This window comes from Canis aureus, chromosome 29, assembly GCF_053574225.1.
Source record: "Canis aureus isolate CA01 chromosome 29, VMU_Caureus_v.1.0, whole genome shotgun sequence".
Lineage (NCBI taxonomy): Eukaryota > Metazoa > Chordata > Mammalia > Carnivora > Canidae > Canis > Canis aureus.
Genome location: NC_135639.1, coordinates 28,127,498 through 28,154,954, shown reverse-complemented (window position 1 = coordinate 28,154,954; position 27,457 = coordinate 28,127,498). Strand labels below are relative to the sequence as shown.

At 41.4% G+C, this 27,457-nt stretch overlaps 2 protein-coding genes across 9 annotated transcripts in view; one reads left to right on the top strand and one right to left on the bottom strand.

Annotated features, from left to right (window-relative positions):
• Positions 1-27,457, bottom strand: part of SEC31B (SEC31 homolog B, COPII component) — a 60,139-nt gene continuing 32,682 nt past the window's right edge. For 3 of the 8 annotated variants that reach the window (XR_013368060.1, XR_013368059.1, XR_013368055.1), the window contains 5 exons: positions 25,961-26,021; positions 22,243-24,592; positions 14,961-15,071; positions 3,099-3,209; positions 1-1,144 (listed from right to left, as the gene is read on the bottom strand). Coding sequence is in view for 1 of the 8 variants with exons in the window: in XM_077877983.1 (XP_077734109.1) it covers positions 25,983-26,021 (39 nt within the window). In the remaining 7 variants the exon portion in view is untranslated. Of the gene's footprint in view, positions 1,145-3,098; positions 3,210-14,960; positions 15,072-20,542; positions 24,593-25,960; positions 26,022-27,457 lie in introns of those variants that run through there. The other 5 variants (XR_013368057.1, XR_013368058.1, XR_013368056.1 and 2 more) reach the window with 5 other exon arrangements.
• Positions 845-26,233, top strand: WNT8B (Wnt family member 8B). Its single transcript, XM_077877992.1, has 6 exons — positions 845-1,434; positions 20,435-20,468; positions 21,258-21,396; positions 22,263-22,388; positions 23,124-23,266; positions 23,475-26,233. The coding sequence occupies exons 1-6, from the start codon at positions 1,367-1,369 to the stop codon at positions 24,018-24,020; spliced, it is 1,056 nt and encodes a 351-aa protein (XP_077734118.1). The 5' UTR covers positions 845-1,366; the 3' UTR covers positions 24,021-26,233.

Sequence of the window (27,457 nt, the reverse complement as noted above, 5' to 3'; positions counted from 1 at the left end):
TTAATTTGATAATTCTTTATTTTCTAGTTGAGTTTTCCAGTGTAGATCTGGCTGGGAAGGGTTCTGAAAAGGGAGCAACAAGGATAAAAAGAAGAGAACAAAGACAGACCATTGCCTCTGGGGAACCCTCAGGAAAGGTGATGTGGATGCCAAAGCAGAAGACATGGCCATATGGAAGTAAGTTGGGAGCCCTTCGAGGACCCCAGCACTGTGACTGGGGTGACTCTTCCTCCCTAGTGGACAGAAGGGACAGCAACTCAGAGATGTGTGAGCAAGAAGCTTCAGTGCCCTACTTGCTTCACCACCAGAGTTTTAAGAGGGTAGGGTTTTGGCTGCCTATTGAAATCTCAATCCTTCTTTGTAGTTCAAATTCTACCTTCTTTAGAAAACCTTCCCTAAATAAGCCTATATGACTTATAGTCAGTTTGTAGCAACTTAATACCTTATTAAATTACATTCTTATATTACTTACCTTCCTGGGCTGTCAAGGTCTCTAAGGGCAGAAATCATGTTTTGTTTTTTTTAAAAAAATAATGTAATTTCATGTCCATTTAATGTCCACAATGCCTAGTGTAGGGTTGAGAATGCAATAGGTGTTCAACAATTGAGTGTTCCATGGAAAAGATGAAAGGAAGAAACCATCAGGTTCCCTAAAGTATCCTAAGCTTCTTTCTAACTTATAGAGGTGGTTGGGTTGAATCCTCACATTCTCAAATCAGGGGGCTGAGGTTCACCCAGTACATAGTATATTTTTCTCTGAAGAAAGCTACTCTGAATGCAGATTAGGTCTCAAAGCCCTACAAAGGACATCGGGGAAAGCACAGTCCTTTCTAAATCCCCTTGGGGACCAGGCTCTCCTCTCTGTGTCTGGGTCTCTGTGAGTGTGCATGGGTGGGGGAGGTTGTGGTGGGAGGGAGGGCATAGGCAAGAGGGAGGACAGAAACTCCAAGCGGTGATTATGTGGAGGGGATTTGCTATGTCTCTTTTCCTCCCCCGCTTCTTTCTTTGTCCTCTTTCTCCGTGTTCCTCTCTTTGTCCCCTTTTCCTCGGTCTCCTTCTTCTGCATTTGTCTGGGAGGATCCTGGAGTGTTCTTTTGATCGACTCAATCTTTCTCTAGCACTTGAGTTCTGATTGGCTGAAGGACTTAGAAGGGAAAAAAAAAACTTTAATTAAGTAGATAATCTCTTCTTTGGAAGTTTGGCAGCTCCATTTCACCTCCTCTTAACTCTGTTTGGGATCGCTTACACACCACGAAAGTTGGGGCTTGAGGGGAATTCCATCCCATTACCACGGAGGAGTATATTTCCCCATCTTGTCTGTCTCCTAAGTTTTTAGAATTTTCTATCTCTGCTACTCCAGAGGATTATGTTGCTTACGAAGCCTTCTGTGTGCATCTTCCTTTTGACCTGTATCCTCCGACTTGGCTACACCTGGTAAGTAACCTGGACTTGTACGTGGAACTGAGACTAGGTCAATGTATGTAGTATATGGTAGAGAGCTCTTTTCATTTCCCTAAATGTAGAAAGATTTGGGATCTCTCCTAGGAAAAACTGTTCTATAGAGTAGAGGCTCTTCCTAAATTTATGGCTGATTTCAGCAAATCTTTAGGACACTGACCAATAAAGTAAAGATTTAAAAATAGATTAATAAATTGCTGTAACACAAATAATTCTAAGTAGTTTTGGGGAAAATGGACAGTACCCCCCCTTTCTCTATAACCAAATCCTGATATCAGCATTGTGGAGAAAAGGAAGGTGGTTCAAAGCAAGTTCTACTGTGTTTGAATCTGATGAGATGAGGTGAAGGCTGGAGACAAAATGCAATGGAATCTTATTTACTTTGCACTTTCTGACTTAACTTTACTTTTTGCAGAATATTCCAAGTAACTGCTCATATCATCATGTCTTAGAAATAAAAATTAGCTTGATCTGTTGAGTTAGTATTGGGTTAACAAACACATTTTAAGTGAAATATTTTAGGAATCTAAACTTCCTACAATTTTATTTGATGTATACAATTCACAAACATTTCTAAATTACTCAGAAAATGAGGTGATGTTGTTGAAAGTGCTTTGGAAACTATAAACCACCTCACAAATGATAGATGATATTATTGTCAGTTTTATTTAGCTCTTGGAAACCACATAAAGTATCTGCACATGGAAATGTTTTTTTTTTTTTTTTTTTTTTTTTATTGGTGTTCAATTTACTAACATACAGAATAACACCCAGTGCCCGTCACCCATTCACTCCCACCCCCCGCCCTCCTCCCCTTCTACCACCCCTAGTTCGTTTCCCAGAGTTAGCAGTCTTTATGTTCTGTCTCCCTTTCTGATATTTCCCACACATTTCTTCTCCCTTCCCTTATTTTCCCTTTCACTATTATTTATATTCCCCAAATGAATGAGAACATATAATGTTTGTCCTTCTCCGACTGACTTACTTCACTCAGCATAATACCCTCCAGTTCCATCCACGTTGAAGCAAATGGTGGGTATTTGTCATGGAAATGTTAACAAGCAACTACGCAATGAGATACAGAAAAAAGACCTGGGAAGTGCAGGTTACTAGGGTATATGGAGTTTTCCCCCCAATTGAGATATATAAGCTCAGTCTCTCTCTTTATCAGTTTGCATTTTGACCGTCTGTTTAACCAAGGTATGAATCCAATTGCTACATAAACTGTTGAGGAAGCAAGGACAGGGATTTCTTTGCTGAAATCAGCTTCCTGTGCCAAGAGTATATTCTTATCATAAATGAGTATAGCCGTCTTTATTACAGAGTTGGTAAGAAATACACCAAATTTATATAATGATTGGCAAGTAAAGGCAGTAATTTGCAACACTTCTGATTACAAAATGAACCACCAAATAATTGGTCAATTTTTAATTGGCATTTTAATTAAATATTTCATGTTTTAAAAAAGTATTTTTCCCCCTCATGAGAACAAAAAGACAAAAGAGAGCAGAGACTATTTCAGAGCATTTCTACTGATGCTCATGGTATTCTTCAGCTGATTCAGTATCAGCAAAAGAGAAACACGAGATTCCTTTCCCCAGTCACCAGGGCAGTGTGAAGAATTGTTCTATAAAAAATACCTTTACTGTGTGTTCCTTCCCTGCTGGAGGGGGTCATGTTCATTTCATTCCGATACTGACACAGCCACAGTGAAAGGTGGCTGGGTTGCTTGTCTGTCCAAATTCAAGTGTCTGGATTCAAAAAGAAAAAAGAAAAAGAGATGTGAAAGAAAGTTCTAATTTGAAAACAGGGTTTAAGAACCCCTTCTCGTCTTGCCTGACTTAGAGGAGAAAATGTACAAATCTCCTGTATAATGCAATTAGATTTTAATTGCTTTTTCTCTATAAGCCCCAATTTGAATTAAACATTTGTACTTTGCCAAGAATCTGTTTTTGGTAGCATTTGAGGAGTGATTTTTAAATTTAACATTAAATCTTGATTATTCTTATAATGGAACTATCAGGGTTCTGCACAAGGTCATCTTCCCCTTTTGTGCCACGCAGAGAAATTTGACCAACCACAGCCTTTCAGATGTTTCTCTTAATACTTCATTATCAACCTTTTATGTAAGGACCTCAAAAGCATTTAACAAATAGAGAACCACAATTTCTGCTTGGCTGTTCAATTGTAGGCTTGCCTGAAATTACTGTCAAAAAAGTCCATCAACAGAAAGTCTTGGGCTGGAAAGGAGGAAATAAAGATGTCACTCACAATATGCAGTTTTACTGGGGTTCTCAAGGCAAGATGACTGGAAAAATTTTTAAAAAGGATTCTCCACCATTTCTTCTTGTTGGAACAATTCTGCAAATTATCCTTTAGTAACTTAAGAAAAATATTTTCTTTGAGTTTGCTTTCCTTAATCCCAACGGCTCCCCAAAAAAAGAATGGGAACGCGTGATACAGCCAAGCAGATGGTGATGGTTATAATGGTGGCCAGAGATGAGCCAATTTGACTTTTCATCTCCAGTACACTCACTCATCTGGCATGAATGGGCCTAGAACGCATTTTTCCTTAACTTTTGCCTTCATTTCATTTCAAATGATGTCTCATAATGATCCTAGGTTTTCTCCGGTTCTGTCCATTTCTCTTCTCTTCTCTCTCTATCTCCCTCTCTCCTACCTCCACCTCACCTGCCCAATTTGATGACCAGATCAGAAGGATGCACTGGAAGACAGAGGTTAACTATGGCTCTGCTCTCATTCTTTACAAAGATCACTGCTTCTACTTATTTCCAAAGGATTTAAACAGAGTCAATTTCTTTTCTTCAGTGGTGCAAGAATTTATCAAAAATCTTTGGGTTTTAAGGCAGCCTTTGAAAAACATTATTCCTTGGTTCTGTACATTTATGTATTTAGAGTAACCTTTCTATGAATTTCTCTGAAATTTCACCTGATAATTACTTGCAGAACCCCTGATTAGCAAGGGCTTCATGTAAGGGGGTTGTCTTGCATCCACACTCTCTCCGGGCATCTACAGTTAAAATTATTGTTCTCGACATACATGTGCTACTATTTCTAAAATGTATATTATGAACAATAAAATGCAAACTTAAAATTACTGAATTCATGATAATTTGTTGTCATGTTAAGTTTCTGTTAAGTTTTTCCCACTAACAGATACAAAAGAATAAGTGCAATCAAGTGAGGATGCACTAACTTTTGTTACATTAAAAAAAATTCTCATCCTCAGAGAGGCTGGGAATCTCCGAATTTAGGGAAATAAAAGGTAAGTGAAAAATTGCTTTGGAATGTGGAAAATAATATGCAAATATCATAATTACATACTATTAGCTTCTCTGATCAATAAATTCATAACCCATGAAAAAACTTGGGATTCATGGGGTAACTCTGAAGGGGATTAGGTTAGTAGCTGCACTGTTGGAGGTCCTTATAAAGGCTTGAGACATGATCACAGAAGTTTAATTTCCAGTTTTGTCATTGATTTGTCAACAACTTAAGCCCTACATTATTCCTTTCAGAGTCTCTATACTTCCTGCCATGAATAATAATGATTGGTTAGCTAATAATAGTCAATCAGTTAATGATATTTATTAGTATCATCATCATCATCATCATCATTTACAAAAGCTAAGAGGTCCTGAGAAGAGACAGCTTTTCTTAATGAAACCAGTTTGTATAAGCAATAAGGCAGATGCTCTGTGATACGTTTATTTTGTGTGTGTGTGTGGATGACAATATGACACAAAGAAGGATCTCCTTTTTGTGATATTATGTAAACAGAGATATTAAAAAAGGAGTTTCACCTAACTCTGGGAAACGAACTAGGGGAGGTGGGCGGGGGGTGGGGGTGACTGGGGGACGGGCACTGGGGTAGGCACTTGACGGGATGAGCATCGGGTGTTATTCTATAAAAAGAAAAAAAAAAGAAGGAGTTTCAATCCAAACCCTCTCTCTTCCATGGAAAGAATTTACTTTTTTCTCTTTTTCCCAGCTGGGACAATTGGTTTAATGCTATATATTGGGCAATACTATTTTCTCTTGGGACTATAAATACAAATCCCTTTTTCCTGGGCTCTATTTACTCTTAGCTTTTTTCTTTTCCAATTGATAAGATCAAATTCTCTTTCCTCTACTGGGTGTTTACTATTATTAAAATCAGGACATTTAGGAGGATCCCTGGGTGGCTCAGTGGTTTAGCGCCTGCCTTCGGCCCAGGGCATGATCCTGGAGTCCTGGGATCGAGTCCCACATCAGGATCCCTGCGTGGAGCCTGCTTCTCCCTCTGTCTGTGTCTCTGCCTCTCTCTCTCTCTGTGTGTGTGTGTGTCTCATGAATAAATATATAAAATCTTAAAAAAATAAAATCAGGACATTTGGATGAAATGTTTTTCGGCTAAAAAATTCCAAAGATTCCATAAGAACCTTGCCATTTACTCATCTTTGAAGACTTAGTTTAGGTATTCCCTTCTCCTGGAAGTCTTTCCAGGGTAAATTAGCTACCTCTTCTCTCTGCCCCCATTATATCCAGTGGCAGGTTAAGCCATCGTGGCACCTAATACATTTTATTGGAATTCTGCCTTTGAATCTGTCTTCTTCACTAGCCCAGAAACTCCTCTAGGATCAGACATCTTGCCTTATTTGTCATTGTGTCTTTTATGTGAAAATTAAGCAAAATTGTAATAATGGGTAACTTGCAATATAGGCAGGCACCATTCTAAGTGCTTTACAAATCCTTATACTGATCCTCCAAAGTAGATACTATGGTCATCTCCATTTTATAGGTGAGGGAACTGACACCCAGAGATCTTAAATAACTTGGCAAGATCACCTAACAACTAGTAATGATCCAGGTGGCATTTGAACACAGAAAACATGGTTGTCAAGGCCCCAAGCTGAACCACTATGCTCACTGATGAATGTGTTTTGAACTGAACTTTGCATACAAAATATTTTACATAAGGGAAGAGCCATGACAGGAAACTTTAACCTTAATTTAAGCTCAGACTTTTCTTAAGTTCAGCAACTTCTGTAAGTGGGTATCAGTTCTCAGAAGTAGAGCTTTTTCATATTTTCTAGTTTAAAAGTAGAAGTTTCCATGGTTTACTTAAGTCCTTACTTCTGTATCACTATAGTCTTCTGAAAAAGGGTAACTTAGGATTAGCTTTAGCTCTGCCCCATATCCTGGGACAAAATCTATCTCAGGAATAATAATAAAGTGAACCAACAGTTAGTATATGTTCAGTCTGTAACTGGCCAAATACACAGAGCTTGTAGCGGTAAGACAGGAATTTGAATCTATGGCACTCACAGCTTTTACCACTAAGCCCTCCACCTTCAGACAGGACCTTGCTTTGTTTTCCCTGCCCACGTTTGTAGCTCAGGAGCCAGAACACTGGACCACTGACCTTTCTGGCATGCCCATCCCTCTTTCTCTGGCATTCAATTCTTCTGAGGATTTTAATGATATTAACAGTAGTCTGATACACATTTAGAAGTCTGACATTAAGAAACAAAAGCTTATGTTAAAAAATATTAGTTCTGTTAGCTTATTTAAATTATCTCTTACACTTATTTATCCAATGAATTTATATTATTTCATTCTATTATTTCATTCATCTCACTTCAAACTGTCTGCAGACTCTTCTATTTGGAGTACATGTGTAGAGTACTATCTTTTGCTAAAAACCTCAAATCCCCCCCCCTCTTTTTTTTTTTCATTGTAGTAGGTTGTGCTTGTTTGGAGATCATTCAGAAAACTATCTGTACTCTGTGCTTATGATGTTCTGATGTTAAGATTTTATGTATAGCAGAAGAAAGCTAGTTCTGATGATATTTTCCTAAGGATAAAGACCCGTTTTTATAGCACATCTTAGGATTTGCAGGAGTCCAAGAATTATTGTGGTGTCCTCCATTTCATTGTTTTTATGTAACAGCTTTTAAAGAGACACTTGGAATCTTTAGAGCTGTTTTGCCTTTTGATTCCCCTTACATTCAAAGTAAGAGTCAGTGGCAAAAACAAATTCCCCAAGAACCCTAATTCAAGCACGTGACAGGCAGATGTAGTGAATAAACATACAGTGTTGGTCTAGAGAGGAAAGAAGAAAGAAAGAAAGAAAGAAAGAAAAGAAAGAAAGAAAGAAAGAAAGAAAGAAAGAAAGAAAGAAAGAAAGAAAGAAAGAAAGAAAAGAAAGAAAGAGAAGTAACTCTGTTCTGTCTCCATCAGAAAGGCAGAGAATTCATAGGCCTTGAAGAGAGAGGTCAATATAATTTTTCTTAGGATAAACCCTTGCTTTTCAGAAAGCAGATTTTTTATCCTAAGTAAAAGACTAGCCTGGGGGAGACTGAGCTCAATTCACATAAATAACATTCCCCATTGCTTGCCACTAAAATATACCTACACTCTGAGGGCCTCTCAAAAGAAACTACCATTCACTCTGGACAGACTCTCCAGTCTCATTATAAGCCAAACTTTTATGGCTTGTTTTTCTCAATCTTTATTGTAGGCCCTTGTTATTGATTGTATCATTTCTTTGTATGCTTCTAAGGTCAGAGTTATCTTTAAGCCAAGAGCAATCAGACCATAAAGGAATCACTTAAATTCACCATTACCTGACCAGTCCAAATTCAGTTTTGGTTGTTTCCCCAACTTCATCATCCCCTGGAACCAGCACAGTATGAGGCTGTGTTCCAGTCATCCTCATAAGGTCCTGTAAGTGGGCCAGTAGTTCAGTCTTTCTGTACCACTCCATAGAGGAAATCCTTAGGTTTTCTAGGCCACACTTAAACGATCCTGCATTGTGAGAAATTTCCTCTTCGTTCTCTTTTGTTGCCATAAATCTCAGTCTTTTTCCTTTACTCAAGCTCCTCAGGCTCACCATATCTGACTTTAAAGATTCTATTACACACCAGTAGCCAGGATAATAAATAGTGAACCATAGTATCTCGTTTGACATTTCTTCACCTTAATCCAAGGTATCTGGTGGAGCCAACATTGCATACATGGTTGGTTCAGAAGTAGTTCATTATTTAATTTTATGTTATGGAAAATTTCATTTTTTCTTAAAGATTTTATTTATTTATTTGAGAGGGAGAGGGAGCATGAGCAGAGGGCAGAGGGAGAAGTAGACTCCTGCTGAGCAAGGAGCCTGATGTGAGGCTGGATCTTAGGCCCCTGGGATCATGACCTGAGCCAAAGGCAGATGCTTAATTGACTGAGCCACCCATGTGCCCCCTAAATTTCATTTTTTTCAACAGAGAGAACAGTATATACAATGGACCCCCTATAACTCTGCTTTAATAGTTATCAACTGCTAGCTCATCTTGCCTCATCTATACTTCTGTAACATTTTCAACTACATATCTTTCTCTTTGTCTAAATCTTCCAAATACTACCAGAGTTCAAAATTGGAAGAAGAGGAATAGGAAAAGAAATCTCCTATCTTGTGTCTGAGAGATCTAGAGTCAGTGATTAGAGTGACTCTTGGAGAACATCATATATATATGGCCAACTGTCCTTGGTGAGAAAAATCAAGAATAAAAATTAGTAAAAAAAGAGAAAATTCATTCAAATATATATTTGAGTTTATTTCTGTTTGAGCTGTGGTTGATTAGCAAAGGCAACAGAAGTTGATAGTTGCGTTGGATTGAGGACAGATCATTTTTACCTTCTATTTAGATTTAGTTCCATTAAATAGTAAAAATGATAAAGTGCCAAAACTTGTCAATTTCTCACCTTGAACTGTGTTCACTTGTTTTGTAGGATAATTCTTAGAGTTACCATATACACCTATCTTCTTGATCCTGAAATAAACTGGTATTGTATCCATCAATGCAAATAAGAACAGGAATATTTTCTAAAGTTCCTTTCTACAGGGACCAAAGTAACAAAATCAACAAACAAAACAAAATTCTCTGCCTCCATAACGATCCCAGAAGAGGTTCCTGTAATCCCAGGCTTTCTGGGAATAGTAGCTTGAGCTATTCCTTAGCAGCTTTCCCTTAGAGGCCACAGAACAGAGAAAGCGTACAGCCCATTCCCAGTTAGAATCCTCATTTAAATGCTAAGTGTTGAAGTGCTTTTTTGTAGCTCAGCGTTTCTCAGCCATTTGTTACAATACAAAACGAAGGAAGGAAATAAGGACAAGGAAAGACAGCCTATCATTTTATAAAATATCCTGGAATACAAATGACATTTTAGCTTCAGAGGAAAAGATTGCCCTTTCAAAATTTGTGATTTGCTCAGGAAAGAATCTGCCTAGGATTGTTTTATAGAGATCTATGATACAGAGTTGTCCCATCAGCTATTACAGGGTGTTTACCAGGAATTATTGGCATGGCCTGGATTTGAGATGTGAAATTTTATTATAAATTTTAATATGACTACTACTAAAACTGGTGCATCTGCTTAACTTTTTTTTTTTTTTTTTTTTAGCTAAGTGGTTTACAAGACTTTTATAGTATATTTTAGGGCACTACATTATAATATGGAAAATTCATATTTATAAAAAAGTTTGAGAATTATTTATAGGCCTGAATTACCTTGGAAGAAAGAGATATAGATATGAGAATAAGAAAAAAACTACATGTTCTTTAAATTTTTTTATACTTATCTTTAGAAAAAACCTCCACGTGGCCCCAGTCTTCACTGCAATTACATCTTTCTTTCCTTTCAATGCCATCCTTCCTCAGTGAGTCTACATTGGCTGCTTTCATTTCATAACTGCTCATTTGCTGTAGTCTCATTTCTGTTCCTTTGCTCTACTGAAATAGAGCTCTCCACTCATATCACCTTTGTCCCTTTGGGCAAATTTTTAAATAGAAGGCAACTTGTCTTTGAAATTCTGGATATTTCTCTTCCCTTCAAAACTTCAGATATCTGTGCCTTCTACTTTCTAATCCCTTCCCCCAGCTAAATGGGAAAGAACCTGATTTCAATTATTTAGACTTTACAATGGATAAGAATTAGTCCATGCTGTTCACTCCTTAAAAAATTTTTGCATCTTAAATTTAAGTTTTTCTAATTGTACAACGAATTGCTCTTAGCTTAAATATCCTTGGGTATTATCGGAGGGGGTTAGCGAAAATTTCAGACCAATGGAATATTATTTCACAGTGATTAGTAAAGTTTGCCTTCTGTGTAATTGTGTGTGTGTTGGTGTGCATGTGTTCTGTGAGTCAGATGCTGTAGAAGATGGAGAGAATCGCACGGAAACTTGCTCAGAAAGAACTTCTTTGGGCTCTCTCTGGCTCGAGACATCTTGTGAGTTCTAGGTGAAAAGCTGGCTGTCACACATTCATTCTAAGAGAAGTTGCTTCACTGAAGCACCTTCTAGTTACAGCTCCAGGCAGCTCCACCACTCTGGATTCTCCCTTTAACTTTTTTTTTTTTACCCCTTTCCCATTCTCTCCTCATGCTAGATCACCAGACAGAGATCAGCATCTGCATTCATTCACTGCCACTTCTCTTTTTCCCCATGCTATTCCCCCCAAGTTGTAATCAGATGGTCTCCCCTGAAGTAAGCCAGCTAGAGTTTCAGGATCCAGAGACTCTCTATGGACCTCAAAAGATGAGATTAAAGGGTAGGGAGAAGCCAAACCTATTATTCAAAGACTTGTGAGGAAAGTGAAGGGAGGGTGCCAAACAAACAAGGGGACCAGAGTGCATGGATATGAAAGTTTTGGGCCCTGAGAGGAAAACACTAAATTCTGGAGATTCACATTCAGAATTTTACTTTTTAAAATTATGGCAGTGGGGTGGGGGTGGTGGGGGCAGTGCATCTGGATGGCTCAGTGGGTTAAGCATCTGCTTTCAGCTCAGGTCATGATCTCAGTGTCCTGGAATCGAGCCCTGCATTCGGATCAAGTCCCTGCTCAGCAGGGAGTCTGCTTCTCCCTCTCAGTCTGCCCCTTGGCCTTCTTGTGCTCTCTCTCCCTCTCTCTCAAATAAATAAAATCTTAAAAAAAAAAAAAACCTAGACAGGTTTAAAAAAATATATGTGTGTGGAGAAGGAAAAAAGGGAATCCTAACTTAAATCTAAGCTACTACATTAACCACTGGGATTCTAATGTAACCACTGGGCACACTTGGCAAACTAGAAGCTTGCAAGAAGCTTGCTGCATGGAACTGGGTTCTTCACTAGGAAAGGATCCTTATACTGAGGGGAAATAGAGTCTAGCACAGGAACTTGACCTGATAACCAGGTCTGGTCATGCAAAGGAAGTAAATCTGAAGACAATATAGTGTTTGGTACTGCTGGTCCTGTGTCCATCTCTGTCCCAGACTATATAGAATCAGGCATGTCTTCTTACCACAGCTGCTAAACTGCTAACTATACAATGTGATGTGCTATAGATGGCCTCACGGGCTATGCTGGTTTGGAAAACATCCCCAAATAGGAAGAAATTGTTGAAACTAATTGGACAGCAGTTTAAACTGCTCAGCCACAATTAGACATAACTACCAAAGAGTGGGAACTTGCAATTTTCTGTGAACTTCCTAAAGTGGTAAAATAAATTCCTTCAAATGGTATCAAACAAAGAGGAGCTTTGAAAATTAGGGTGTATGGATCTATGGATCATAAATGTTAGGTAAGAAAACACAAAGAAACAAAAGAAACTTGGAGACTTTCCAAGAACAAAAAGAGAAGCTATGGTATTTGTATTTGGGTTGATCCAAAGTCCCTCCCCTCCTGTCCCAGATCCCTGGGAAAAATTTTTGCTGGTGATCAGGCTGATTATGGAATAGGCAATTCAGGGGGCAATATAGCTCATGAGAGAAGCTGCATAATGCTGAAAGCTGTGGGTGTTTGAGGAGCTATAGTGCCCTAGATCAAAGAATTTTGAATTGTGGTTAGAGTGTGGCTGATTATATCCACTGAGGTGTTGCATGGTTATCTATGGATAGAGCAGAGAAGCAATGCGAAAATGACACAAAAGTCCACAGGACTCTGCTTTAGCATTACCCATAGCTTCAAAACTACAAATGTATCTGAATCTGGATGGTTGTTTAACAAGAGATAAAAAAATTTAGTAATTAGAAGAATAGCAAGGACTTAGACACACACTGAAATGAAGGGGCAAGAACTTGTAAATGTTGACAGTAGAGGAGCCAGGCAGAAAGCAGTAAAAACAGAACAAGAGGATGATTTAACTAACCAGCCTAGATGGGAGAAGTGACAGCAAGAATGTATGCTGAAACATTATCATGAGAGCTGAAAAGGAATGATAGAGACAGATCATTTCTCTCCCAACTTCTTACTGTGGATAAATTATCTTGGGAGAAGGATGAGTGGCATTAGAAGCTTGTAGGAAAAAGTACAAACCAAAGACTGAATTACAAACTCATCGATGACAGTGGGTTGATGACAAGAATGTGGAGGTGGTCTAAGAATAAAAAATCATAGCTATGGCACTGAAGACTTCCATGAATGGGGTAGTTAGCATGTTTCCTAGAGGATAGCTGGCCCCTAGACAAACACTTAGAATCCCTGTGGGCACATTCCACCCCCAAAATATTTTATTCCTGGTATGAAAAAGGTAAACATAGACAGGTCAGTTATAATTGCTAGGGGAAAAACATAGTACCAAGAAAAACTGCAGGGAAGGAAAGAGATACCCATGATTTTAAGGCTCAGTGCAGTCAGAGACCTGGCTCGTCAAGGCAGTGACCAGAGAAAGCTGTGAGAGCTACCAAAACCAGAAGGTACTCCACCCAGAAACAAAACAAGAGAATGTCCACCAATTTGTTACTGTTAAAATTGGAGCAGCCATTTTCTAGAAGACTGAAGCAGTATTTTAAGATTTCCAAGCCCTCTGTTTATTACTTAGGTATTAGATGCCTGTTCTCCCTCTGAACCAATGTTTCTCAAAATAGACTCTGGGGGTCATCTTAGGAATGTGTATATTGAGATTCCTCCCATCCATTTCCCCCATCACCACTGCCCAACAAGAGTCTCTAGAACTGGGGCCCAAGAAACTTGATGTTTAATAAGCTCCCCAGAGGATTCTCATGGACTCTACCAACTAATCCATGTGGACTAATTTTCAAATGCCTACACTGAAGTCTATTCTCCAAGTCTCTGACATTCCAGATCATGTATGTATGTATGTATGTATGTATGTAACATTTTATTTTTATATACTTTTATACTTTATATATTTAAATTATAAATGTATTTCTATATAAGTGACATTTTATAGACTTACATTAGTTTGCAAAGAACCATGGCAGGGAAGTCCTATACACCTTTTCTCCAGCCTTTCCAGTGCTAATATCTTATAACTATAGTACCTCTTCCATAAAGCTTATTTAGACTTGACAGTTTTATAAACACCAAAGTATGCACTCCATAGACTGATAGAACAGTTAAAAAAAAAAAAAAAGCCAAAGCAAGTCTGACACCAAGAGACAGAAGGTGGGAAAAGAATCCAGTCCTGTCTAGGCCAGGCACTATGACCACCTGATAGTTAAAGGGAATTGGTGGAGCATGATTTTTGCTTACACCCTTGACCACTGGGACTCACAGAAAGGCCAGGAGCACATCTGGGGAGATGTCTTCACCAAAGCCACCTTCTTCAGACATCTGGAGACAGGAGCTGGGCTAGCTTCAGTCATAATCTTATTGAAGAATTGTCCTGCTTATCTGGCCAGACTGTAGCCCCATCTATTTGCTTTTGAGTCAATGGAAACTGCCAGCTCCCAAGGTAACAAAGAGTCTCTCCTCAGTCAGAAAGTGCACTGGTACTTATTTCTTTAGGGAATTGTCACAGGGATGGAAGAGGTCCAGTGTGGGTAAATCAACAATAGTCAGTGTGCGAAGGCCAAGGATATTGCTCTTGAGTGGACAAAGGCAATTTTAGCATGAGGTCACTGAAAGCTAAACCCAGAAAAGGTGTCAACAAACTGTAGTTGATACTTTTCTTAATCACCCATTTCTTCGTGAGGACGGCACCCTTTGAAAGGAGCATCCTTTGAAGGGGCTCCAGGCTGGGCCCACCACTTGGATTCTGCATATATGGGAAGGTCGAGAGAATTGGCAGGGCTGAAGGCTCCAGAAGCTTATCTAACTGAGTGATTATGGAGTCTTTCTGGGATAGCATTCATTGTAAGGGAAGGGAATCAAGAAGATCCAGAATGAAGATTGTCAAAGTGTAAGCAAGCCCCTCAATTTTAGTCCAGCAAAGGAGGTTGGAGGGTAACTAGGAGGGCATGTTACAGGCAAATCCTGAAAGAACTATTTTACTAAAACCCTATAAGACCTTGTACACAAATGGCAGTTTTGACACCTAAGTGGAAAAGCAAAACTCTAAAATGGGTTAAAAAGACATTTGTCCCTGTATTTAAAAAACCTAATTGTTGTTTTAAGAGAAGTTAGGTTCACAGAGAACTTGAACAGAAAGTATAGAGCTTCCACAAATCCTCCCCTTCCCCCCTACACATTTTCCCCATTATTAACATCCTAAATTAGTGTAGCACATTCCTACCTTTTATGCATTGAACCCGGCCTAAGCAGCAACAGGCCCTCTCCAAAATGTGCCCAGGGGATGTGGTGGTACCCAGATAAAGCAGAGACAAAGCCTGGTAGATACAGGTGCCTGTCAGACATACAAACAAAGGGAAGGTTGGAGCAATGGAAGAATGGAAAAGCAGCAGAGACAATGTAATATTAACTGAGTTTGTTTATGAGTGTGTGCAAGACATCACTAAGACCTCCAAGAAATACTAATCAAGAACTTTTCGGGGATCAGGGGTACTGGATTAGCAGGTGGAAATAAGAACAAGAGAAATATGGGTTGTAGAAAAGCATAGCAGTGAAGGAATACATGCTCCAGAATCACACCGACTAGCTTCCAGTCCTGGCTTTACCACTTAACTAGCCGTGTGATGCTGGTTAACCACTGTATATTTTAGTTTCTGTTTCTGTAAAATAGAAGACATGATAGTTTCTACTTCTACAATTGTGACAATTACATGAGCTTAAAACATGTGAAGAACATAAAGCATTTTGTGTGAACAGGATAAGCATCCAGTAAATAGTACAGTATCTACCCCATGGGGTTGCCTTGGAAATTGAAAATGATGATACAGGTAAAGCACTCTTTCAGAAGAGACATACTCAAATGTCAGCTATTACTGTGTGACAGAAATTAAATTTTATATATCAGTATATATAGGAAGACTGTCAAAAGGAGAAGAAACAATTACACAATTTTTATTTGGCAGTATAAAAACAAAACTGCAGTTATTTATGTAAATTGCTTACCACTTAGGTCTAATTACTATGAAGCACAATAACAATTACACATAACATTAAGTGTGTGAGACTGAATTTGCTAAAACTTTTGATTATAACACCAACCCCTGTGTACATATGCTCAGCGTTCACTGTCTGTTGCTCTTGTGGTATGATCATCTGCTAATGTAGCACGGTCATCTGCTCCCAGTGTTAGAGAATTGGGAGCACTGGTGTGCCAGACGTCCTTCTCATATCCTCCCCCAGATCTTTTTCAGTCCTTATTATCCTACAATTTTCTGTTCTTTCTGATGATCCTCCCTTCCATCTTTTTTTCAAAACCCTATAATTCAATCTGTTTTTAAAGAGCACTTATTTTGTTCAAGGTATTATAATAGGAGCTGGGGGGGGCGGATACAAGGATAACTAACCTCTACTTACAGTTGACTATTAGGGAATAAAGGGAAACCTTAATGTGAGGCAGAAGAAAGTTGCTGTGAGTCTTCAAGAAATGCTGGTTGTGGTTTTTTTTGTTTTTTTTTTTTTAATTTTTTTTTTTTGGTTGTGGTTTTTGAACTAGATACTTATTTAAACATAAGTAAGATTTTATACAGAATTGATTACTCTGGACATTTTATATAAATCGGATCATACGATTTATGAAGCAGAGAAATAGGATGGAGGGAGTTGTAATTTTAAATAGGATGATCAAGGAAAGCTTTAGGGAAAAAGACACACTGGATTTAAAGGCTGAATGCAGGTGAAGAAACAAACTACTTGGACATCTGAGTAAAAAGCATTACAGGCAGAAAGAGCAGCAAGCGCAATGGCTGGTGGCTGGAGGGTGCCTGGTATATTGGAGGAACAAGGAGACCCATATGGCTGGAGCGAAATAAGGGGAGAGTAGTAAAAGATTAGGTTAACAGGGGCCAGGTTGTGTAGGATTTTATAAACCATGCTAAGAGTTTGACTTCTGCTCTACGTGAATAGGAAATCATTAGCGGATTTTGAGCAAAAAGTAGCAAAATCCGATTTATATATATATTTTTTAATTTGTTTATTAGGGCACCTGGGTTGTTCAGTGGTTGAATGTCTGCCTTTGGCTCAGATAGTGATCCTGGGATCAAGTCCCACATCAGGCTCCCCATAGGGAGCCTGCTTCTCCCTCTGCCTATGTCTCTGCCCCTCTCTCTGTGTCTCTCATGAATAAATAAAATATTTTAAAAATAAATAAATAAATAAATAAATAAATAAATAAATAATCTATTTATTTGAGAGGGGAAGGAGGGGCAGAGAGAATTTTCAAGCAGACTCCCCACTGAGCATGGAGCCCAATGTAGGGCTCCATCTCATAACCCATGAGGATCATGACCTGAACCAAAACCAAGTCAGGTGCTCAACCAACTGAGGCACCCAGGCACCCCTGATCTGTATTTTAAAGGGACTGTTCTTTTTTTTTTTTAAGATTTTATTTATTTATTATTTGACAGAGAGTGAGCACAACCTAGGGGAGTAGCAGGCAGAGGGAGAGGCAGAAACAGGCTCGTCACCAAGCAGGGAGCCTGGTGTGGGGCTCAATCTCATGACCCTGGCATCATGACCTGAGCTGAAGGTAGATGCTTAACAGACTGAGCCACTCAGGTGACTGATCCTTAAGTGGAACAATCATTTTGAGAACAAAATGTGGGAGAATAAGGGTGGAAGCAAGGAGAACAGTCAGTAGGCTTTAACAGTAATCCAGGCAATGGAGTGTGTGGCTATCTGTCAGTAGAGTATGCAACTCTTGATCTTGGGGTTATGAGTTTGAGCCCCACATTGGGTGCAGAGATTGCTTAAAAATAAAATCTTAAAAACAAAATCCAGGCAAGAGACAGTGATAGCTTGGACCCAGTGATAGCAGTGAAGGTGTTGAAAATTGATTACAGTCTGAATATAATTTGAGCTGGAGTTGGCAGGATCTGTTGACAGAATGAATATGGGATATGAAAGAAAGGAGTCAAAGGTGACTCCAAGGTTTTTATCTGACAACTAGAAGGAGGAACTGTTCCTTAGTTAAGTGGGGGAAGACTACAGAAGGGGCAGGTTTGGGATGGTGGCAGCAAAGGTCAGGAGTTAAATTTGAGATGTATTACGTTTGAGATGCCCATTAAATGATGAAGTGGAGATGTCAAAAATATAGTTGGATATGCAAGTCTGGAGTTCAAAAAAAGGTCTGAGAATTGTTAGGAGGGTAAGGCACAAGCCTTGTGAATGACACTCAATCTGTGTACTATCTTCTGCAACTGTCCATATGGGGAATGGAAAGCTTATACCCCATCTAAGAGCATGCTGACTGTACCATGTTCTATAGAGCTGCCTCCACCTGGTAAACAAATTTTATATCTTTCACTCTTTGTTACCATCTTGCCTTCAATCATAGAACTGTCCCTAGGTAATACCCGCACAAACACTTAAATTCCTTCCTCTTTGGCTCTCTTTCCACTTCTTAACATCACACACTCAACTATGCTTTCTGTAATCCATATTATGTTTTATTCCCCAATAAAAAAAATGTTGCCATTGTCTCGTTAATTAAGAACAAGATCCTGTGATGTCTGGGTGGCTCAGCGGTTGAGTGTCTGCCCTCAGACCAGAGCTTGATCCTGGGGTCCCAGGATTGAGTACCGCATTGGGCTCCCTGCATGGAGCCTGCTTCTCTCTCTGCCTGTGTCTCTGCCTCTGTGTCTCTCATGAATAAATAAATAAAATCTTTAAAACAAAACAAAACAAGATCCCCCTCCTTAGGTGTTCACAAGGACATACAGTTATTTTTAAAGTGAGTTATAGTCAACATATAATATCAGTTTCAAGTATACAACAGAATGATTCTATATATGTACATACTACAAAAATGATCATTACAGTAAGTCTAGCTAACACCTATCCCAATTCTTAATACTGGATAGTCTGGATATGAGGAAACCAGTCATAATGGTTCAAATATGTCTGCAAATAACTCTGGGGTTAACAAAGGTTAATTAATGGAAATGTCCACATAAGGCCTACAGTCTTGTCCCATGGCAGGTGTTCAATTAAATCCAATTGATTAATCATTTCAGCTCAACCAGCAGATCATACAAATCTTGACATATAGGATCTTGAGGAAAGAATCCTCTACTGTCTCCCCCCATGGCTCCCTGTGATTCCAACTTAGTATCCTCACAGGGTATCTCTTCCTCCAGGCTCATGGTAAAGGTTTCTCTTTTGTCTGCCACCTGGTTTTTGTTTTGTTGCTATTTTCTCTCCTGACACTCTATCCTCTTGAATGGGAACTAGCCTCCATCTGGCCTGGTAAGGTTCAAAAGTCTTTGCAAATTATGCCTAACATAAAGATTGCTTTTATGAGCCAGAGCAAGACTCTCTGGCGTTACCCATTATAGCTACACCCATCCCCTGTCCCTAACCCCTGGCAACCACTCATCTATTCTCTAGCTCTATAATTATGTATTTCACAATTGTTACATGAATAAAATCATGAAATATGTATCCTTTTTTTAGAGACAAAAAAGGAGAGAGCATGAGTGGGGGGAGGGGAAGAGGGAGAGAGAGAACCCCAAGCAGGCTCCACACCCAGTGGGAAGCCCTACACTGGGCTTGATCTCACGACCCAGAGATCATGACCTGAACCAAAATCAAGTCGGACGCTTAACTGACCAGTCACTCCAAAGTATGTATCCTTTTTAAATTGGCTTTGATCACTCTGTATAATTTCCTTGAGGTTCATCCAAGTTATTGAATGTATCACTGCGTAATGCTCTGTGGAATGGATGTACCACAGTTATTTTATCCACCTACCCTTGGAAAGATATTTGAAGAGTTTCCAGTTTGGGGGTATATAATGAATGCATTGTTATAAGCATCCATATACAAGTTCCTGAATAAGGATAAATCTTCATTTCTTCATTTATCCTTATTCAGAAATGCTAACTTGAATGGCAAGTCCATTTCTTTCAGAACTGAAATAAACTATTTTCCAGAGTCAGATTATTTATTTTTGGAATTTAATTATCAGTTCCTAGAAAGACATTCTGTTTACCTCTTTCTGATTAGAGAACTATCCTTCTAAGAGTCCTATAGAGCCAGATGGACTTGGATTCAATACCACTTTAATCACTTATTAGCTGGGTGAGCTGGAACAATATATTTACTTTTTATGAGTCTCCAATTCCCTACTTAAAAAATAGGAATAATGGCCAAGACACTAAGAATTTAATAAGATCAACATGTAAAATCCTCACAGTAGAGTGTCTGGTACAAACTAGTGAGTTACTGCTCTCTTTTCCCAACCCATGGCAAAATAATGATCAAATATTACTCCTGACATTTTTGGTATTTGAAATTTTAAAAATCAAAAGAAAACATAATGTTAGCTCCTTTTTTAAAAAAGTAGGCTCCATTCCCAGGTTGGAGACCGATGCAGGGCTTGAACTCATAACCCTGAGATCAAGACCTGAGCTGAGATGAAGTCAGACCCACTGAGCCACCTAGGCACCCAATGTTAGCTCCTTTTGTACATATTCTATTAGATAAATTATCTTTAATAGATTCTTTATGCACCATTTTTCCTTGGCAAGACCATTTTCATTTCTTCCTATCAATTATGTTTACTGAGGTAATCCTTATAATGCTTGGCAACAGAAATGAGTTGGTATATCCCCATTATGATCTGTGGTTTTTCTCTTCTAGGTCAGTGAATAATTTCCTGATGACTGGTCCAAAGGTAAGAAAAAAAATCCTTTGATTTATTTGAATTTCACTAACTTTAGCTTCTTGACTGAAGACTATACATATCAATTTCTTTTCATTATATCCACATTTTTTATTAGCTGTGTATATTACAGAATGAAAAACCATGCAGAGAGAGGGTTAGAGATGCACCCAAAAGAACACAGCAAACTAGTGTCAGGGCCAAGGCAAGAACTCAAGAGTACTGATTCTGAATTTATGGACAGAATTTCCAGAGCCAGAAAAGTCAGAAGCCTTTCCTGGTGTCAGGTTGCAGCCACACATCCTTCTCAGTGCAATGGCAGGACACAGTTTTCCATCTTTAAAATGCTGTAATTGTATTCCATGATCCCTCAGGACAGACAGTTCCAGTCTCAAAATGTTCTTTTTTAAGACAGTAATGGGATGAGAACAGCTGAAAATCCATGAAGTACGGATTTGGTCTCATTTTGGAGAGGTAGAATAGTATAGTGAATAAAGGCTAGTGAGGTCTAGAGTCTGGCAACACTGAATTTCATTCCTACGGTTATCATCTGCTAGCTCTGGGACCTTGAGCAAACTGCTTTACTTCACCTCTGTAAGCTTCAGGCTCCTAATCTATAAAAATGGTACCTATTTCACGAGGTTATTTGTGATGTTAAATGGGACAGCATATTTAGAGTGCTTACTCCATCATTATTTTAGGAGGGGAGAGTGGGCATGAAAAGAGATGCTTGGCCACTTTGGGGCAAATGCCTCCCAAGTTCAGCTGGGAGTCTGAATTTTGACCCCTGTGTTTCTGTAGGCTTACCTGATCTATTCCAGCAGTGTGGCAGCTGGTGCCCAGAGTGGTATTGAAGAATGCAAATATCAGTTTGCCTGGGACCGATGGAACTGCCCTGAGAGAGCCCTGCAGCTGTCCAGCCATGGTGGCCTTCGCAGTGGTAAGGAAAGCCTTGGCCACAGTTCCCTGGACCCCCTGGCCACAGGTTAGAGCCCAACTCTTCAGGGATGGCCCCCTGCTGCTTCTATATCCATATTCTAGTCCTCACCTGGTCTCTACTCTCAGGTGATCTTGTCTCTGGGATCTTCTCTGTCCCTTCTTTATCACCTCCTTCCTACTTATAAAGCTTTTCTTTCTTTCTTCCCAAAACCCTCACTGCTCAATGAATGGACCTTGCCTCATCCCCAACCTTAAGCCATCCTTGGCCTCCCAGTTGGCTAAAGGCTTCCTCACAATATAAAAAGCATCAGGAGGTAGGTGGGAGTATTAATTCTTCAAGCCTCTTAGCCCTCCCTTCAGCAGCTCAGCGGAGAGGTACAGGATGAACGGGGACTGACTTGGACACCAGATTCCCAAGAAGAAGATAAAGAGTGGCCATGCCACTAAATGAAATAGCTGCCAATCAGAAGTTCTTTTCAGGACTAGCTGGCACGTGCCTCTCAGGCTTTAGTATTTTAAGAAAAAAGAAACATGGGTTCTTTACAACCTGGCCTTCAGATTCATCTCCTTCCCCATTTCTTCCTCTGGCTCTTCACCACCTAAGTCCTTTACAACCATGTATGTCAACAATAATCCAGCCACCTAGTCACAATGTGTGACCTGAAAAGATGGGAGGGGAGAAGCATAGCACTGAGACCAAGGCTGGAACAGACCATGGAAGCAAGTAAGGTATATTATAAGGGTGGGGAAACAGGATGGAGCCGGAGATGGAGAACATAATGATAGCATTAAAGGCAGATAGCATGACTGGTACTTCTTTGAGTTGCAACCCCTCCCTCTAACTCACCCATCTTTGGTTCCTGCCAGCTAATCGGGAGACAGCATTTGTACACGCCATCAGTTCTGCTGGGGTCATGTACACTCTGACTAGGAACTGCAGCCTTGGCGACTTTGACAACTGTGGCTGTGACGACTCCCGCAATGGGCAGCTGGGTGAGTAGTGGTACTGTGGGTTGCCAGGCCAGGCCAGCAAAGTTCACTATGCATGAAAAATTTGGTGAGTAGTTTGATGGGGTGAAGAAGAGTTGTATTCTTCTAAATCTGAAGAAAATCAAGGCCAACCAGTTTAAGCCGAAACCCTAGAGTGACAAACTAGGCTCAATGTAGCTTGGGGCCCTCCTCTCCCAATTGAGTGGTTTCCTTACTTTAAACACGATAAAGGAACAACACCCTGTGGCTTCAATTCTGTTACTCTCTCAGAATAGAGAGAGTATTATTCCATATTGCCTGTCCCTGTTTCCTTCCCACTCCTTACCTCCACTGTCCTCTCGAATCCTCTCTGTCCTCCAGCTCAATTTCCAATTTGTTAATATTTCTATTGTGCCTCTCTCTCCTCCACAATGCTGGCACTTTCCCTTCTGTTTTCCTGCCATTTTGTGGACATCAATTGCTGATCAGGCATATATACACTCTGCTCAAAGGCCAGCAACAGGGGCATGGCACTGGCAGCTTGCAGAGAATCCACTCTGCACTACTAACCTCGTGGAGTCCTGAGCAGAGGATTGGCTGAGGCTGGAAGTGGAAGTGCAAAAGTGGCCCAAACAAATCTAAGCTGAAACTGATCTGGAGACAGGGCACTTGCCCAAGGCCAAACTCAATTAGAAACAGTAGCCCAGGAGCCCAAGCTCGCCTGTTCAAAGACCTTTCCTCCCCTTGCACTCATCCCAGGTGGCCAAGGCTGGCTGTGGGGAGGCTGTAGTGACAACGTGGGCTTCGGAGAGGCAATATCCAAGCAGTTCGTGGATGCCCTAGAGACAGGACAGGATGCCCGGGCAGCCATGAACCTGCACAACAATGAGGCTGGCCGCAAGGTGAGTCTTGTAGCCCTTGGGGTTAGGCAGCTGGCTCCATCCTCTACCAGCCCTAGGTGTGGACAGCTCTTGAGTTCATTTAACAGATTGGAAAAGTGAGGGACAAAGCCCGTGAGCCATATGGACTAGCTAGACGCCTCGCAACCCCACAGAGGCCGACTCCCCACCACTTAGTCCCTGGCCAGCTCACTCCTGGCTCTCTCCCCAGGCGGTGAAGGGCACCATGAAACGCACGTGTAAGTGTCACGGTGTGTCTGGCAGCTGCACCACGCAGACCTGCTGGCTGCAGCTGCCTGAGTTCCGCGAGGTGGGCGCACACCTGAAGGAGAAGTACCACGCAGCTCTCAAGGTGGACCTGCTGCAGGGCGCTGGCAACAGTGCTGCCGGCCGGGGTGCCATCGCCGACACCTTCCGCTCCATCTCCACGCGGGAGCTGGTGCACTTGGAGGACTCCCCGGACTACTGCCTGGAGAACAAAACGCTAGGACTGCTGGGTACTGAAGGCCGAGAGTGCCTGCGGCGTGGGCGGGCCCTGGGCCGCTGGGAGCGCCGCAGCTGCCGCCGGCTCTGCGGGGACTGCGGGCTGGCGGTGGAGGAGCGCCGGGCCGAGACCGTGTCCAGCTGCAACTGCAAGTTCCACTGGTGCTGCGCCGTCCGCTGCGAGCAGTGCCGCCGGCGGGTTACCAAGTACTTCTGCAGCCGCGCCGAGCGGCCGCGGGGGGGCGCGGCGCACAAACCCGGGAGAAAATCCTGAGGGTCTCCTTTCTCCCCACCTCTCCCTCATTTGTCCTTGGCTTCTTTTAGAGACCCCAGTAATAGAGGCACCTAGGGAATGCTCCCCGCCCCCCTATCCTGCCCTGCCCAGGGATCCCAAGAAAGAGAGACGCTGCAGTCTCTCCAGAGCTCTCCACTTTCCAACTCTTTCCCCCAATTCCTCTGAGATCTCAAACTCCATCTGAGTCATCCTCATAGTCCACACTTAGGTCTGAGGACTCCCAGTCCTGAGATTTTGAGCTATTGATCTTCCTTGGACTAGGATGAGAACAGGCATCCCTCTTCCCCTTCCCAGCTGCCCTAATGCCTGACCTAGCCTCTGGAGCCTTAGGAAACCAGAAAAACACTTCCCGGATATGCAGGGTCAGGGTAAAGCCATGCTTTTCTCTTTTTTACAATTTCCTGCACCCCTCCCCCATTTTTCTGCTGCCAGGTCTCTACCATAGCCACATCTTTTTTCTGCAGAGCTCCTCCGGTGCTACTGTTAGTTCCCTGCTAACTGTTGGCAGACACTCCAGCAATCTCTAATGCTTTTTCTCTTGTTCCCCTTTCCTGAAAAAAAAAAAAAACTGTGACAAAACTGACCCAGGAAAAAGCATGTCTTTGGGGACTATTTCCTAAAGGCAGGGCCTGAAGATGGAAGAAGTGGGAACCCTAGAGGGCCGAGTTGCTCGTGATACTATGTCTTCAGTGGACTTCACCAGTCAGGCTGTGATCTTCCTAGACAATCACCTGAAGAGCTCCAGACATAATGTCTAGGAACTATGTAAGGGCAGATTACCAGTCATTTTCTATCCCTTAAAGGAAACTTCTTGCTCAAAACCTATTTCTTCCTAGCAACCAACTTTACCTCTCCTCCTGCCCCAAAGGATCCTTGTTCCTCTGAGCCAAGACTGAGCTAAATAAAGCCAATTTCCCATTCAGACCCCAGTTTGCACCTCTAAAAGCAGGTCATAAGGAAGGAGAAGCTGGACCCTTCCTTTTCACAAAACTGGATCTCAAATAGGCAGGATTCAGAGCATTGGATACTTTTCTTCAATAGGTAAACTTCCTGCAATGAAACTTTCCAAATGGAAGCTCAGCACCTTGAACTTTAATTTATTACTGGCACTGTGGTATGTGCCTTCTTTTCTAGGTATTGAACTTATTCTTGGGGACGTAAGGGAGGGTGGGTGGAAGATACGTCTAGGCCCTCTCTTCCCTCCCACCTTGCCAGAACATGCCTTACTCCCCCCATGGCCTAAGTAGTTATGCTGGCCTGACTGAGGCTAATCTGCCAACAATTAATGAATCATCTACGTAAATCTTACACCAATACATTCACTCAGTAGCTATGACTCACTGCTTGTGGTGCTTGAGACAGAAGCAGTATAGCAGGGACTTGCTTCTTAAAGAGGGCTCTGGAAAGGGAAGAGTCAATCCCTGACAGACTCTCTGTAGCCAAGGAGTTTCCCAGCCATCTCCCTTCTCCTAAGCTGGTCATGGCTCTGGACACAGAACTGCTCTTTAGGAGAACTGCTCAGATGCCAGACCACCTCATCCTACCTTCCAGAGTAGAGAGAACACAGAGATGTGGCTCTAAGTAGGTGGGGGGAGGGGGAGCTGAGGCTTTAGGGGCTGACCCATGAGAGTGGAAAGACTCCCTTTATATTCCAGATTGGGACAGTGGCTGTTTTCCTGGTCAGACCCCAAAACCCTGGCCTCATCCCTACACATCCTCTGGTCGACTAACACTTACTGAGGAGAGAGGTTACCTGCCCTTCCTCACAGGGGACACACTTCCCTTCAGCGTGTTCTGGTGCTTCATTTCCAGTTCTATCAGCAAAAGGCCTTTTTTGCTCCATCCCTCAGCTTTGATCTGGGCCTTTTGAATCTCCCAATGTGTCCTTCTTCCCTAATCAAACAGCAGCATATACTAACCTGGCTGTCCCACTTGGCAGAATTACTTGACAGTGTTCAGTAAGAAAATCTGGCAAGACAGCTAGAAAATATAAAAGTACAGAGTTGTAAAGGAAAACTGCATTCTCCAAGAGGTCTCTCAGCATAAAAGTAGGAATACTATTGTGCTTCATATTTGATCATTCCAGGTCAGTACTTGAAACCTGTCATGCTGCCAGAAAGTTCTTTCATAGGTTGTTGTTCTGTATTCCCAAATGGATATGATTGATACCAGATTCATCTGAGTTCTATAAAGAAAACTTTATTGAGCTACCTTAGATCTGTATTGCTTTTTTTCCTCTCTTGTATTATCCATTCATTCATTTGGTCATTCAACAAACACTGGTGGGCAAACAGAGTGGTGAACAACACAACAACCTCCCTGCATTCATGGAGTTTAGGTTCTCTCTTATACTCAACCACCAGGGCTGTGTTCCCCTTTGCAAACATGGACAACTCCAGAACAGTTGCTTGGGAGGACACTTTGGAGGTCAGCTAGACAAACCTTTTGTTTTACAGACTAAAAGTGATGCTAAAAAAGATGTCTGTCTTTGTTCAGCCAACTAGTAAGTTACCATGGGGTACATACTGGAACCCTGGTCCCTTCCCTCCTCTTGTGTCCTCTTTAAGGCCCATCTATCTCCACCAGAGAGAAGCAGAAGGAGATCCTGAGAAGTGACAAGGACACTGGGTGGGGGAGGAGGGGCGCAAAACACTGTCCTTCCTGTCCCTGGCCTGTGAGCCTACACACAGGCAGGGCTTTCTTTCCTTGAAAAGAATCCCAGCCTCAACTGGCCTTAGCAGCAGGTTAGGGCAAAGACAGAGCCAGGGTCGCGCTCAGCCCTGGTGGTGCTGGCGGTGGTGGGAGGGGAGGGCAGGCCAGGGCACCCTCCTATTGTGGGTCTGGATTGGATGCTTCCACTCATTCATTTCCTTTTAATTAACCCGCATTCCTGGAGGAGAAATATTTATGTTGGCTCCCATAGAGGCAATCCGCAGACTGGAAAGAAGGGGGAAGAAAGCCTGCCTTAGCAAAACAATATCTCTAAAGAGCTCAAGAAGAGAAAATAAGAGAACAAAATGCCATTAAAATAGCCTTCTACCCCCACTGGAGTCAATGAAAACTTCATTTCACATGCTAATCCCCCCACTCCGCCCCTTCTCTTCTCACAACACCTTTCCCGAAAGTGTTTGGGAAAAGTCTTCGCAGTCAGTACACAGCTCCCTGCAGCTCAGACTTCTCCTTGTGTTAGTTCAGGGCCCCAAGTGGGGCTCTCGCTCCAGCAGCGGCTTTTTTCTCCCCCCCTTTAATTTAAACAAAGACTTCGGAGTTCATCAACCTCCCACTGAAATTCACAGCTGCTGAACAAACTAATCCCCTCTCCCTGCCTTTCTTCCCTTCAATGGGCTCTTGGCTTCAAAGACACTTTGGGAAAGGACTTTGCTGGGGCTCACACTGCTTCATCAATAGAAGTTAGT

What these genes read in the sequence shown, in the direction of transcription:
- WNT8B (XM_077877992.1), top strand. Translation starts at nt 1,367, where the DNA reads ATGTTGCTTACGAAGCCTTCTGTGTGCATCTTCCTTTTGACCTGTATC. An exon ending in CCATGGTGGCCTTCGCAGTG is followed by an intron (nt 21,397 to 22,262) that starts GTAAGGAAAGCC and finishes GGTTCCTGCCAG; the next exon opens with CTAATCGGGAGACAGCATTT. An exon ending in ACAATGAGGCTGGCCGCAAG is followed by an intron (nt 23,267 to 23,474) that starts GTGAGTCTTGTA and finishes CTCTCTCCCCAG; the next exon opens with GCGGTGAAGGGCACCATGAA.